General features: G+C 41.7%; 1 protein-coding gene across 14 annotated transcripts in view; it reads left to right on the forward strand.

Moving 5' to 3' along the window:
• The window catches only part of TNS3 (tensin 3), a 258,158-nt gene that overhangs the window by 89,840 nt on the left and 155,277 nt on the right, over window positions 1–13,041 (forward strand). For 11 of the 14 annotated variants that reach the window (XM_080581770.1, XM_080581763.1, XM_080581772.1 and 8 more), the window contains one exon: window positions 10,062–10,100. The exons of the other annotated variants lie outside the window; for them this stretch is intronic. In XM_080581770.1, the coding sequence (XP_080437896.1) occupies window positions 10,062–10,100 (39 nt within the window). The remainder of the gene's footprint in view (window positions 1–10,061; window positions 10,101–13,041) is intronic. 14 annotated transcript variants of the gene reach the window in all.

The following is a 13,041-nucleotide window of genomic DNA, read 5'->3' on the forward strand; positions in this document are numbered from 1 at the left end:
TCAAAGCATTAATCTAGTATATCAAACTTTCTAATCTTGCTTCATATTTATGCTCAGTTGCATTTCAAACACTACAGCTTAATATGTCAAAATTCCTCAGAAAAACATTTTTCTGGGGAAACTTTTCATCTGAATACTCAGTGTTTGTTAATTTTTAAGTTATTTTGAAGTAAAACTCTGTTTTAAAAATAAACGAGCAACCTGGCAGAAAATTATTTTGTTGAGAACAGCAAGATGCTGTCAAGTCTTTACTGCATAATATGTTAAAAGTGTAGATTAACACTACCATAGCAGCAGTGGACCAAATAGTGGTGACTTTGCTTCTCAAAGGGTTCATGGGAGGCTTTTTTGTTTGTTCTTCTTATTTTTTAACTATTTTTAATTTGGTTGCATGGGTAGAGTACAATTTCTCCTTAACCCTCTCAGATTTTGGGCAGAGGGAATGAAGGCCTTGAATGAAAACTTGTGCCATGTTTCCAGGAGACAACTGTGCAAACCTCTGCGGCTGACACACTTCTGTGGAATCGGTAAATCAGAACACATTCAGTACAGCTTAAGACTTCAGGGATTTTTTTCCTCATAGGAAGTAATTAACATGTTATACTACCATGCATGCTTTTAATGCTGTCTAGCCTTGGACTAGAATAAAATGTTTGCAGTTGAAGTCTGAGATTAATCTGTGAGTTCTGTAACTGACAGTTGTGGCTCAGAGTGGTCTTTAGATTTTACTTGATTGTCCCCAGAAGCAGTATTTTGCCCTCTGTTAGGTTATACTATCGCTGTAATGAACTGTGTAATGAATAAGCTTTCTCATTCGACCAGAACTGTCAGCTATTGAGTGGCAAGAGGACTTGAAATTGCTTTTTGTGGATATAAACCTTTCATTGTGTAAGTAGCAGAACTGCTGTGCTGGAGGGTTGTGTGCTTGGTAGTTAACTTCCGGGGGCTTTCCAAAAATTAAAAAGTATTTTAAAATATGCTAGTGTTTCTAGGTATGTCTCATTTAGTCTTACTTTTTCAGAAAACTGGCTGTTATGTAAGACCCAGCTGGTACCTGTTATAATTTCAAGATTTGTTTCCTTGCAGTTTTTATTACAAAAGCTATTGCTTTCCTTTACCACCAAAACTTGGAGAGGTTATATTTTCATGACAGATATGAACTTCCCACTTGAATACTTTCAGATGTTTTAGGAGAATTTGTTTGCTTGTTTTTCATTTCCTTGCCTTGAATACTGGCCTGTTTTGGTTGACTTTATGAAGGATGTCAGTTCTCTTCACTGGTCTGTTTATTTTCTGCCTAGTTCTGATCCTTGTAACATGCCTTATAACTTTTTTTTTTTTTGGAAGAGAGGTAAGCATTTGTCAGCCTTTTAAAGTGGGATCAATGAACATGGGAATGATGCATTTTACATTACTGTTGCTTGGGAATTGCTCTCATGTCACACTATATAGCTCATCCCATATTTGTCTCTGGGAAATGGGAATTGCTTAGCTTACCAGAATATATCACCTGTTTCTTAGAGTTATTTTTAAAAAAATTGTTTACCACTGCTGTACACGATGCTCTTAGCTTCTATGTAGGAGCCATAGCTCTTGTTTCTGCTGTTAGAGCTAAAGGCAGTAACAACATCTTGGATGGTACACTGAAAATCAACAGTGGCAATAATTTGGTAGCAGGCATAATATGACCATTGCTGTGTCATAATATGTTGCTGTGGCTAGAGGCCGTGGTGAAGACTGTATGTTCCTGGAACAGGATGAATTCCCTCTTGCAATATTCCTTTTCAAAAAGTGGAGCAGCGCCAGCATTAGATTGCAAGCAGTTGCCTTACTGACTTAATGAAAGAATGGAAACTGAACTGCAGACACCAACGTGAGTAACAACAAATTTTTGGAAACACATAGAGACTGAGTACTATGTGTTTTGAAGGTTATGAACTCCATCCCAGTGGAAGTCATGCCTGTTTTGTATCAGCAAGCTGAAATGTCTAGGCTTCATTAGAATTTGCTTTTGTTATCTCTATGTGATAACACAACATTTCATAGCATTTTACTTGTAATTATATCTAAAAGGCTGCTTCCCTTGTATTGTTCTGTCTTGCTGAAGAAAACATTGAAAATACTTCCCACAGTTAAAGCACAGTGCAGTACCATTTTGTTGTGTCTCTTTTGAACAGCTGTAAAATTGGATACATTTGGAACGTGCATATTTTATACGCAACATATATTTTAAAAGGAAAAAGTTTGTAATCTAAGTTAAAATGACCAGAGGTATATGAAAGTCAGGATTGTGATACAAGAAAGTCAGAAATACCGTAACAAAATACAGGCACTTCAAGTGCCTTTGTGTCAGCCTCCAGAAAGGGTTCCACTCTCAGAGAAACTGAAGCCTACTAGAGTGGGTATGTTCTTCACAACATGAGAATATACTTTTTTGTGGGAAACTGAAAGGTTTCTCCTTGGTCCTCAACCCTTCAGACTACTTTGGCTTGCTGCGCAATGTGCCCCAATGTTTTTTTCCAAAGGATTTCTGTAAATTTCCTGCTGGAGAGGTTACTCTGCTTTTTTTGGATGACTCTTACAGACCTTCTGTCACAGACTGAAATCAAGCATTTGCTAGATTGCTGCATATATCCTTGGACTGCCTGATTCAAAGAGCTATCTCTCCTTGGGCTGTATGTATTTTTGCATTAAACTGCCCTTAGTGAGGTGCAAACAATTGTCCTGCAATGGTTGGTTTTCAATTCTAGGGACATAACACCCAAATTAAGGAAAAACAAAACCAACCTTTTTATTTTTCCAACTAGGCTGACATTTGACTTCTGTCTTTATCTTTCTGTGATGTAGAGTAGAAAAGTCTGCCATTGCTGTCTTCTAGAACTCTCCTCCTCTACCACATTGCCTTCTTCTCTGTAGTACCTATTAAAAAGAAAAAAAAAACAAACAAAAAACTCCCTATTTTAATGTATTTATTATGCTTTAATATTGCTGTCATGTTATCTTTAATACTTTACTTTGAAAGACATCTTTCCCAGATGTTAGACAGGTAGTGGAAGCAGTGAAACTCGTGTGTTGAGGCCTGGCCTCCGTAGATTGTCATGGGGAAGCTCCTACCTCCTCCTCAAACTTCTGGTACTGTTTCCTGTGTGCGCTGCTTTTTGTGAGGACAAGAATTATAATGTCTTTAGCTCTCATTGCCATTGTTCCGGTGTTGGAAGCAGTTTTGAAACCCTGGAAATCCATACCAGTGTATATATTAAAGATCTAAAATTCTGACATACAACATAGAATTATAGAGTCATTAGGGTTGGAAAAGACCTCCAAGATCATCTGCTCCAACCATCCCCCTCTGACTGATATCACCCACTAAACCATGTCTGATAAGTTAACTGTGGGATGTGAACAAGAATGAGAGTTGCACAGGGTGAAATGATGACTACAAGTAGTTTGAATTTAATAAGAATCCATTTGTACTTTAACTTACAGCATGGACTTCATGAAACAGAGCTTTGGAAAAGATGAAACTAAGAGTTGTCTGTCCCTTCACCAGTCCTGGAGTGCTTGAAATGAAACCTAGTACAGTGAAAATCCATTAATATGAAGAAACATAAATCAACTAGTATCTTATCAGCTAAGAGAAAGTTAGGTCATGAGAAATGAAGGAAAGGAAAGGGTGCTTCTGTGTACACATACGGGGTGTTTCTGTAAATGCATACACACATGCACATATGCACGTTAAAAATTTCCGTGAACTTAGTATTTGTACAAAGGCTATGACTTCTCCTAACATAATTGTAACTGTACATTATTTAGAGGTTTTCAGTGGCTTCATTTTTCTCTTCACCCTTTTTCCTCAATTTTGTGAAAAGCTTAGTGAACTGTATTAGTAGTGAACTAGAATGGACAGGTTACTTAGGTCACATATTTTTTTGATGAAGATTTTTCCTTCTGCACACCCTTTGTATTCCACGTAGGTTGTGGCAGAAATGCTAGTGGTTCTTACATGTTAAAACTATAGCTTGGAAGAATGTGATTCTTTGTAGTTAAATGGTTAAGTTGTATGCCTTTGAAATAGTAGTCTAATAGTGTCAGATTTGGACTTTGAAATGCAGCTTTGATAATATTTGGTTCATTCTTTGAAGATGGCTCTTCTTCTGGAAGATCACTTGCTTCTGTGAAAAAAAGATGAAAAATAAGGGAAATACAAAAAAAGGCGCATCTGGGAGTGAAAAATGTACTGACATGTAACTATAGGATTTCCAAGAAAATGGCCTCTTATGAAACAGTGGAGGGCACTGGTTGTGTCTCCATTAAAAGAAGCGGGGATATATTTTACTTCCTTAGTGCCAGGTGTCATGCCATTTGTTGACATTTTTTCTTGTTTGAGTTGACATTTATCTCATGTTGTTCAGTTACTCATTAACTCGTGACTGGTGTTACAATTGTAGGTAGGAAAATTACCCACAGATTCATTGGAGTCAGAATTCTTCATCAGAGGGATTATTTTAAATCTTCTTCCACAAGTACAGGACTTTTTCAAAGCAAAACTTGATTCTGGAAGTATCACACTAGGAAGGTGTTTTCATTCAATATGCGTTATGTGTACAAGGACAGGTGGTTTGGCTTTCAGATATTTACCTTGTTATATGTGGGTAGACTAATGTGTCTATATGCATGTGTGTATCTGGGCATGGAGGAGGTACCTATTTTTAAAAAACACACGGGGAATTCCCAGATTCTGTTTTTTCCTTTTTAATAAGTGAACATGCAGAAGTGTAGAGGTTAAATGTATCTTGTTTGTGCTGAACTACTGAACTATGAAATATTATAGTAATGTATCCAGTATCTTTTGTTCAAGAATAAAGATACTATTATTGAAAGCTGACAAACTTGTTCATTGTAAATGTTTTTTTTTTTTTACAATTAACTGTAGCTTCAGCAGGGATCAAGAAAATCTGAAGTTTGTTTTGCACAATTGGTGCACTGTATATGTAAGTTTTTAAACCAATGAATGAGGTGCTTATACATTTTCTTTGATCTCCAGATTTGTATTAAATTGAAGTCCTGCGATTTTGCTTTTCAGTTGTGTACTTTTCCTCTAAATGCTAATTTTAGCACATCTCAAGCCTTTGCAAACCAGGAAATAGAATTAGGACAACTCATATAGCCTCGACTCTGGTTGTCTGGACCTCATGATAGCCTCCCTGTGAACACGTCAGCACTTTGCTTTTAACCTATATCTGAATTAACAGTAGAACTTCTTGAAACTGCTTGTTAGAACTGAAATCAGGATATTTGACTGTTTTCCTTCATCTGAGAAGAAATACGCTATTTGTGCATGTGCATTCAGACAAAAGGTCTGTGCACCTGGAGTGATTCAGTGTGTCTTGCATTAAGTCAAGTAGCTAGAAAAGAGTAGCAGCACACGCAAGTCTGGCTGTGAATAATGCATTTGAGTGGTCTGCAGTTTAGTGACAACACAGTTATAAAAGTGTGCAGGGCAAAGAGGTTGCTGTATACACTGGGAAGGGTATTATGTGACTGTTTGGTAGGCCCAGAGTGGTACCATCTCACATGGGTGTTGATCTTTGTGAAAACAAAGCAACAGTGCAAGACCTGCAACCAGAAGAAAGTGGAGTCTATCTGTAAAGTCAGGTTACTGTACAGGCATTGTAGGCATAGTGAAACTCAGGGAAAAAATAATTACAGAAGTGTCGACCCTTATGTTAGCTCCCATTTTCTCACAGCCCCTGTGTTTCGGTGAATTGCCTGAATAAGATGCCACAGATCTGCCAAAAAAAGATCTGTAAAAGGCTTTTTTTTTTTTTTTTGTCAGCGAATGTCCCTAGTGCTCTTGTGTCAGAATAAAGGGGCTTTTCCTTAGGCAGTGAGTCAGCTGTAATTATTGAGGAGGTTATAGGAGAGCTGTATTGTGGTTAGTCATGGGGAAGTAGATACTTGATTATTTAACAGAGTTTAACAGCAGAGAGAAGGGATAAAACAGATTATATTTATGTGATCCAGGGATGACAATTTTATTCTGCAGCGGTTCCAATTATTACATGAGTGTGTAATATTTTACCTATAGCTGAGAATTAGAAGTGTATCTCTTTCACAAGTAAGGACCCGTCTGTGGAGATGCCAACCCTTCCATGCTGGTGGTTAAAAGCTATTTCTGAGAGTAAGACCTGAGTGGATTGTTCTGGTGTAATCAGCTTTCCTTTTTTTTTTTTTCTGTGCTGCATGCAGGACTAGATGTGTCTTTTTATTCTTGCGGTTTGCTGGCGTGGCAAGGTGCAGGAGCTCTGCACCAACTAACGGCAGTCTGTGAGATTACAAACCTAGCATGGTGTCCACTCGGCAGAGGGCTCTACTCTGAAAAGGCTGTGGTGACCCAGACGCAGGGCCTGCCCAGAGATGCGGCTGTTCAGGCGCCTCTGGCTGCAGGGAGTGCCTGAGCCTGCCACTGTTGGTGGAGGGCAGCGGGGAGACTGCCTGTGCTCAGGTGGAAGGGCTTCTCGCCATGGCTGAGTGGCTGAGCTCAAGGAGGTGGAGAGACTAAGGAGCATCAGAGCATGTGAGCAGGAGGTTGCCTGGTGGAGTTAACTCCCTTGCATGTCAGAGAGAAGGGCGCCGGTGGGTGCCCTCCAGAGGGTGGTGGAGCCCCTGCCCTGTTGCTGTTGGGCAGAGGGAGGAAACCAAAAAGACAAGGAGGGCTGGAAGTGAGTCCCAGTTCAGGGTTATGGGCAACCCCCCTCCCTACCTAACTCTCTTCCCCAGGTGCCCCGCCATAATAGGTTTGAGGCCCTGGATCTTGAAAGAGAGATAGGCGAGGATGTGGTGGAAGGCCCACCTATGAGGTCATGTAGGAAGAGGCAGTCAACACCGTGCCTCAAGACTGCCTTCAGTAAGAAAGAATGAAGGATAATTGTAGTAGGAGATTCCCTTCTGAGAGGAACAGAGGGCCCAATATGCAGAGTTGACTCTCATCATAGGGAAGCCCACAGTCTGCCTGGAGCCTGGATCAGGGATATCACCAGGACACTCCCCAACCTGGTGCGCTCGACAGACTGCTGCCCACTACTGATCTTCGAGGTAGGTGGGGAGGAAGCTGCATCCTGTAGTCTGAGGGAAATGAAGAAAGACTTCAAGGCCTTGGGACGGTTGGTGGAAGAGTCTGGGGCATGAGTTATTTTCTCTTCCCTCCTTTCGTTCTCGGGTGATGACATGGGACAGAATAGAAGGATCCAGTCCATAAATGCTTGGCTATGTGACTGGTGCTACAGGCAGGGCGCTTTGGGTTCTTTGATAATGGCCGGTTTTGTAAGACACCAGGCCTGATAGTAATAAGTGGGAAAGGTTTATCTCACAGGGGAAAAAGGGTTCTGGGACACGAATTAGCAGGGCTCATTTGGAGAGCTTTAAACTAGATCCGAAGGGGGATGGGTTGTAGCTGGGTTTGCACTGGTGGGGCAGCGCTCTAGCAGTGATGAAGACCAGGAGGCCTCCCACCACCCCCCTAGGGTGAAATTGGCGTGCTCAGCTCGCTCCCTGAAGTGCCTGTACACCAATGCACATAGCATGGGGAATAAGCAGGAGTTAGAAATCCATGTTCAGTCAGGAGATTATGATCTGGTGGCAATTACAGACATGTGGTGGGACAGCTCACATGACTGGAATGTGGCCATGGATGGGTATGTCCTTCTCAGGAAAGACAGGCCAGCAAGGCGAGGTGCTGGAGTTGCTTTTTACATGAGAGAGCAACTACAACGTATTGAGTACCGTCCAGGGGTGGATGAGGAGTGAGTTGAGAGTCTTGGCTAAGAATTAAGGGGCAGGCTGGCATGGGGGATACTGTTGTGGGTGTCTATTACAGGCTACCTGATCAGGATGAGGGAGTTGACGAGGCCTTCTACAGGCAGTTGATAGCAGCCTTGCAATTACAGGCCCTGGTTATTGTGGGAGATTTCAACTACCCTGACATTTGCTGGAAGGCCTACTCAACCAGCCATCCGCAGTCCAGGAGGTTCCTCCAGTGCATTGACGATAACTTCCTGATGCAAATGGTGGATATGCCAACTAGAAGAGGAGTGATGCTGGATCTTGTCCTCACTAACAAGAAGGGACTGGTTGAAGCGGTGAAGGTTGAGGGCAGCCTTGGTTGCAGCAACCATGAGATGGTGGAGTTCAAGATCTCATGTGGCAGGAACAAAATACTGAGCAGAATCGCAACCCTGGACTTCAGTAGGGCCAACTTTGGCCTTTTGAAGCATTTGGTAGGGGAAATCCCGTGGGCAGGGTACTTGAAGGTAAAGGGGCCCAAGATAGTTGGTTAGCATTCAAGCACTGCTTCTTCCAAGCTCAGGATCAGAGCATCCCAACAGGTAGGAAGTCAAGAAAGGGAGCCAGGAGATCTTCATGGTTAAACAGAGAACTGCTAGGCAAACTCAAGTGGAAGAAGAGAGTCTACACATCATGGAAGGAGGGGCACGCCACTTGGGAGGAATATAAGACTGTTGTCAGAGGATATAGGGATGCAACTAGGAAAGCTAAGGCCTCCTTAGAATTAAACCTTGCAAGAGGGGTCAAGGAAAACAGAAATGGCTTCTTCAAATACATTTCAGATGGGTGCAAGCTGGAACATAGGAGGTTCCACTTAAATATGAGATGAAACTTTTTCACAGTGAGGGTGACAGAATACTGGAACAGGCTGCCTGGAGAGCTGGGTTGTGTAGTCTCCTTCTCTGGAGACATTCAAAACCTACCTGGACGCGTTCCTGTGTGATCTGATCTACGTGTTCCTGCTCTGGCAGTGGGATTGGATTAGTTGATGTTTCAAGGTCCCTTCCAATCCCTAACAATTTGTGATTCTGTGATACTTTTTTATTAATCCAAGGATTATAAATGACATGTCAGGCTCCTGCTCCATAAACCACTCCATGTACTGTGCCTTGAGAGCTGATAGGACAGGTCAATTCCTTAGAGAAAATTCCCTTTGTAGTTCAGGTGTTACAGAGTTTTTGGCTCCCCTCTGCTGTCTGAGAGGTGAGCCTGTCCAGGAGAGCTATAAGTATAAAATTGGACATATTAAAAGAAACTGCTTTCCTTGGGGTTAACCTCAAGGTACTTGTTAAAGTGAGCATTCTTGATTACTATTACTGAAGCTCATCTAAATGGAGTAAATTGATGAGCCACAGTCATTCAATTATATGTGTGATGTCTGAGGGTGCCTGCTGTATGGGCTCCCCATACATGTAGAAAGAAACGACTATTTGCTTTCCCTAGATTGTTACGTAATCCTAGTTGGTCATGCTTTTCCTTGCTTTCTTTTTGTTTTTGAATATTCAAAGTTCTTTTTGTGATGTATATGGAACATATTAAGAAGTGTTTTAACTTCAGGGAACTGTACATATTTATTCATATGAAGTTGACGTTGCTGTATATATTGTATGAATGTAAGTATTTTCAGGTGAGAGAGAACATAATATATATCTACTTGCCTCAAGGCCGATGTGACTGCTTGCAATTTTATGTCTCTGGGTCTTTGGAGCCAAGCCTCTGAAACTATGTTAGTCCACAAAATATCTGTTCTACTTGCCCTGCTCAGCCCACATCCCATAACAAAATTTAGCACAAAGAAAAGATGATGGGAATTACTGATTTCTAGACTCATTAAAAAGCAGAATAGTTACTTACTAATTAGAACTGAGATGATCTTGGAAGAATGCTGCAGAGGCTGGGTAGTGGTGGTGAAAAAAGCCATTCATGCTTCCCTGCATATGTGACCTGAAGGAAGGAATTACCCTTGAACCTTTTTCACTGCTTACAGTATGTCAGCAAAGCACACAATATTTATTAACTATTCCGGGAGTTGAGGGAAAGCAATGTAGCCAAGATCAGACATGGACACTCCTGTTCTGTACCTGGTCTGCTTAGTGCCCCTTTGACTCTGCCTAGATTTGACAGTATTTGAGGGATCTCAATAAATAGATTTAGGTAATTTGCAAAGGAAGAATCTTTTTTTTTTTTTTTCCTTATTTTATTACTGTTTTTTGTTCTAGGTGGTGACACCTTGCTTTCTTCTGAGCAACTACGAACTGGTGAGTATTGTTGGCACTAGTGATATCCATCAGGTTTTATTAGGTTATAGGTTAGGTTATTCCTGTAGCTGTCTATAATTTCTTCAGTACTGTACCATCCACTTTCCTCTATGAGGGCACAGCAAATAAAAGGTCTAATCCTAAAGCTTATTAGTGTGTGCCCTATCCCATAAAGCAATTGGGTTATTTTACTGAGCATTTTGTAAGGCATTTAAGGATTTGCTAGATTGTTTTCTGCTGTTCAGGATTCTTCCTAAAATGAACTTGTTGATATGTCCATGATGCAGTGACTTGGTATAGTTGTCCTTACTACCTTATTTCCTTTTGTCTGTGTGTGAAACAAACAAACAAAACAACAACAAAAAACACACACCAAACACACACACAAATCATGAAACCCACAAACCATTAATTGTTTTAACGTGCAGATGTCTCATATCAGTTTGAAAGTACAAACAGGATCATTTGGTTGGGGCTTGTATTTTTTTTGTTTTGTTTTGTTTTTTGGTGGCGGAAGAGAGGAAATTAGTCCATGCTTGCTCAGGATAGGAATTAAAAAAAATGATAGGTGTTTTCAGGTGGGAGTAATTGAATTTGGTTATTTTTAGCTCCCATTAAATACTTCTGGAGGATGTTATGTAACTTATTTATTGAACCAGTGCTGCCACCTGCTAGTATCATTTCTAGAACTAGGCAGTCAACAGCTGATTTCCCAATGTCGGCTGAGAACTCTGTATTGTAGTTACGTGATGCAGCCATTGGTAGTTAGGAATTCTACATCTCATTTCTGCCTTGATATGTGAATTGGGCAAGTCACTTTGCACATTATTTGTGTTTTGATTTCCTTCCTGGCAAAATACAGGTAAAGATGTTATCTAAAAAGGTGCTATAAAAGTGTTGGTTCATTCTTTTCTTAATTATTGTCTTTTAAAAGAAAGAATGGAAAACAAAATCAGCAATTCATAGTATTATTATTAGTAATGTGAATACGAATGTGTAGAAGGTCCATCCTAATTTTGACCTGCTGCTTCTATGAACTAACACATACCACAGTCTGAGGTTTCTGTATGGCACTACTGCTAAAATTGAAAGTAGAAAAGCAGCCCTTTCTTATGTCTGCAGCTCACAGTATTAGATCTATGTTGTCAACTGTGGTTACTCATTGTTTTGTGTTGTATATACAACCTAGATATTGATTATAACAGGGAAAATTTGTCATTGTGATTCAGCAACAATTTTAAACCTGCAGCAACTTGTTACCAGTCATTACCATCAATAACATGTTTTATGTGAACAGTGAACATGTGAACATGTTTTATGTGAACAGTGAACATGGGGCAGTGCTGGTTAATCTGGGTCTAGTGGGTTTATGTGACAAGGTTTTGTTAGAGGGGGGCCATAGGGGTGGCTTCTGTGAGAAGAATCCAGAAGCTGCCCCATATTAGATAAGGGCCCTGCTGCTGGCCAGAGCCAAGCCCATAAGTGATCTTGTTTGTGCCTCTGTGAAAGCATATTTAAAAGGGGCGAAAAGAACAAACACCAAAACTGCTGCACAACAGCAGCTGGGAGAGCGAGGAGTGAGAAACAGCCTTGCAGACACCAAGGTCAGTGAAGAAGGAGAGGGAGGAGGTGCTCCAGGTGCCGGAGCAGAAGTTCCCCTGCAGCCTGTGGAGAGGCCTGTGGTGGAGCAGGCTGTCCCCCTGCAGCCCATGGAGTACCATGGTGGAGCAGATTTCCATGCTGCAGCCCATGGAGGAGTCCCCAGTGGAGCAGATGTATATGGCCTGAAGGAGGCTGCAGCCTCTGGAGAACCCCTGCCAGAGCAGATTTTGGGTTGGACCTTTAGCCCGTGGGGAGGGGACCACACAGGAGCAGGTGACCTGGCAGGAGCTGCAGCCTGTGGGGGACCCAGGTTGGAGCAGCATGCTCCTGATGGATGGACCCAGTGGTACGGATCCATATTTGGAGCAGTTCTTGAAGAGCTGCTGCCTGTGAGAAGTCCCACAGGATCAGTTTGAGAAGGACTGCATCCCGTGGGAGGGACTCCACATTGGAGCAGGGTCAGAGAGTGACCATGAAGGAGCTGTGGAAGAGAAGTGCTATAGACTGAGTCCAACCCCCATTGCTCTGTTCCCCTGAGCTGCTTGTGGGGAGGAGGTGGAAGAGGGTGGATAGGGGAAGGTGTTTTTAGTTTCTTTCCTTTGTTTCTCACTTTTCTGGTAACAGGCAATAAATCTTACTAATCTCCCTACTCTGACTCTGTTTTGCCCGTCACAGTAATTGTTGAGTGATCGCAACCCTTGAGCCCTTTTCGTCTTATTTTCTCCCCCTTTCCCTTTGAGGTGGGGGAGTGAGAGAACAGTTGTGTTGGAGCTCAGCTGCCCACCTGAGTAAAACCACCACAGTGGGCCCAAAGTACTCTGTGACCTGCTGGTGATTGAACAGTACTGATGGAGAAAGTGGCCTAACCTGTTTTAGTTTACTGGCAAAGATGAAGCCAGAGATTTATGTGGTCTCTGAATTAAACATTTACTAGTTCTAGGAAAAAAAAAAAAGAAAAAAAGCTGGAATTCTATTTAATATTATTGCAGGCAAAACTGTAGGTGAAATCTATTTTCAGAGCTGGCAACTGTTTGAGGATATTTTCCTCAGAGTGCAAGAGCTCTCTATTCCCATATGTAATTAATCAAGCAGGGAAGGTAGGAAACTGGCATGGCTGAACAAGGCCCTGCTGGTCAAGCTTAGGCAAAAAAAAGGAAGCGCACAGCTGGTCAAAACAGGGCCACGTGCCCTGGTAAGAGTACAGAAACATCTGGATGTGCAGGATCAGGAAAGCCAAGGCATTGACAGAACTAAACTTTGTGAGGGATGCAAAGAATAACAAGAAGGGATTCTGCAGGTATATTGGCTGCAAAAGAAAGACCAAGGAGAGCATACCACC

The sequence above is a fragment of the Anser brachyrhynchus genome (assembly GCF_964034855.1).
Source record: "Anser brachyrhynchus genome assembly, chromosome: 2".
NCBI classification, from domain to species: domain Eukaryota; kingdom Metazoa; phylum Chordata; class Aves; order Anseriformes; family Anatidae; genus Anser; species Anser brachyrhynchus.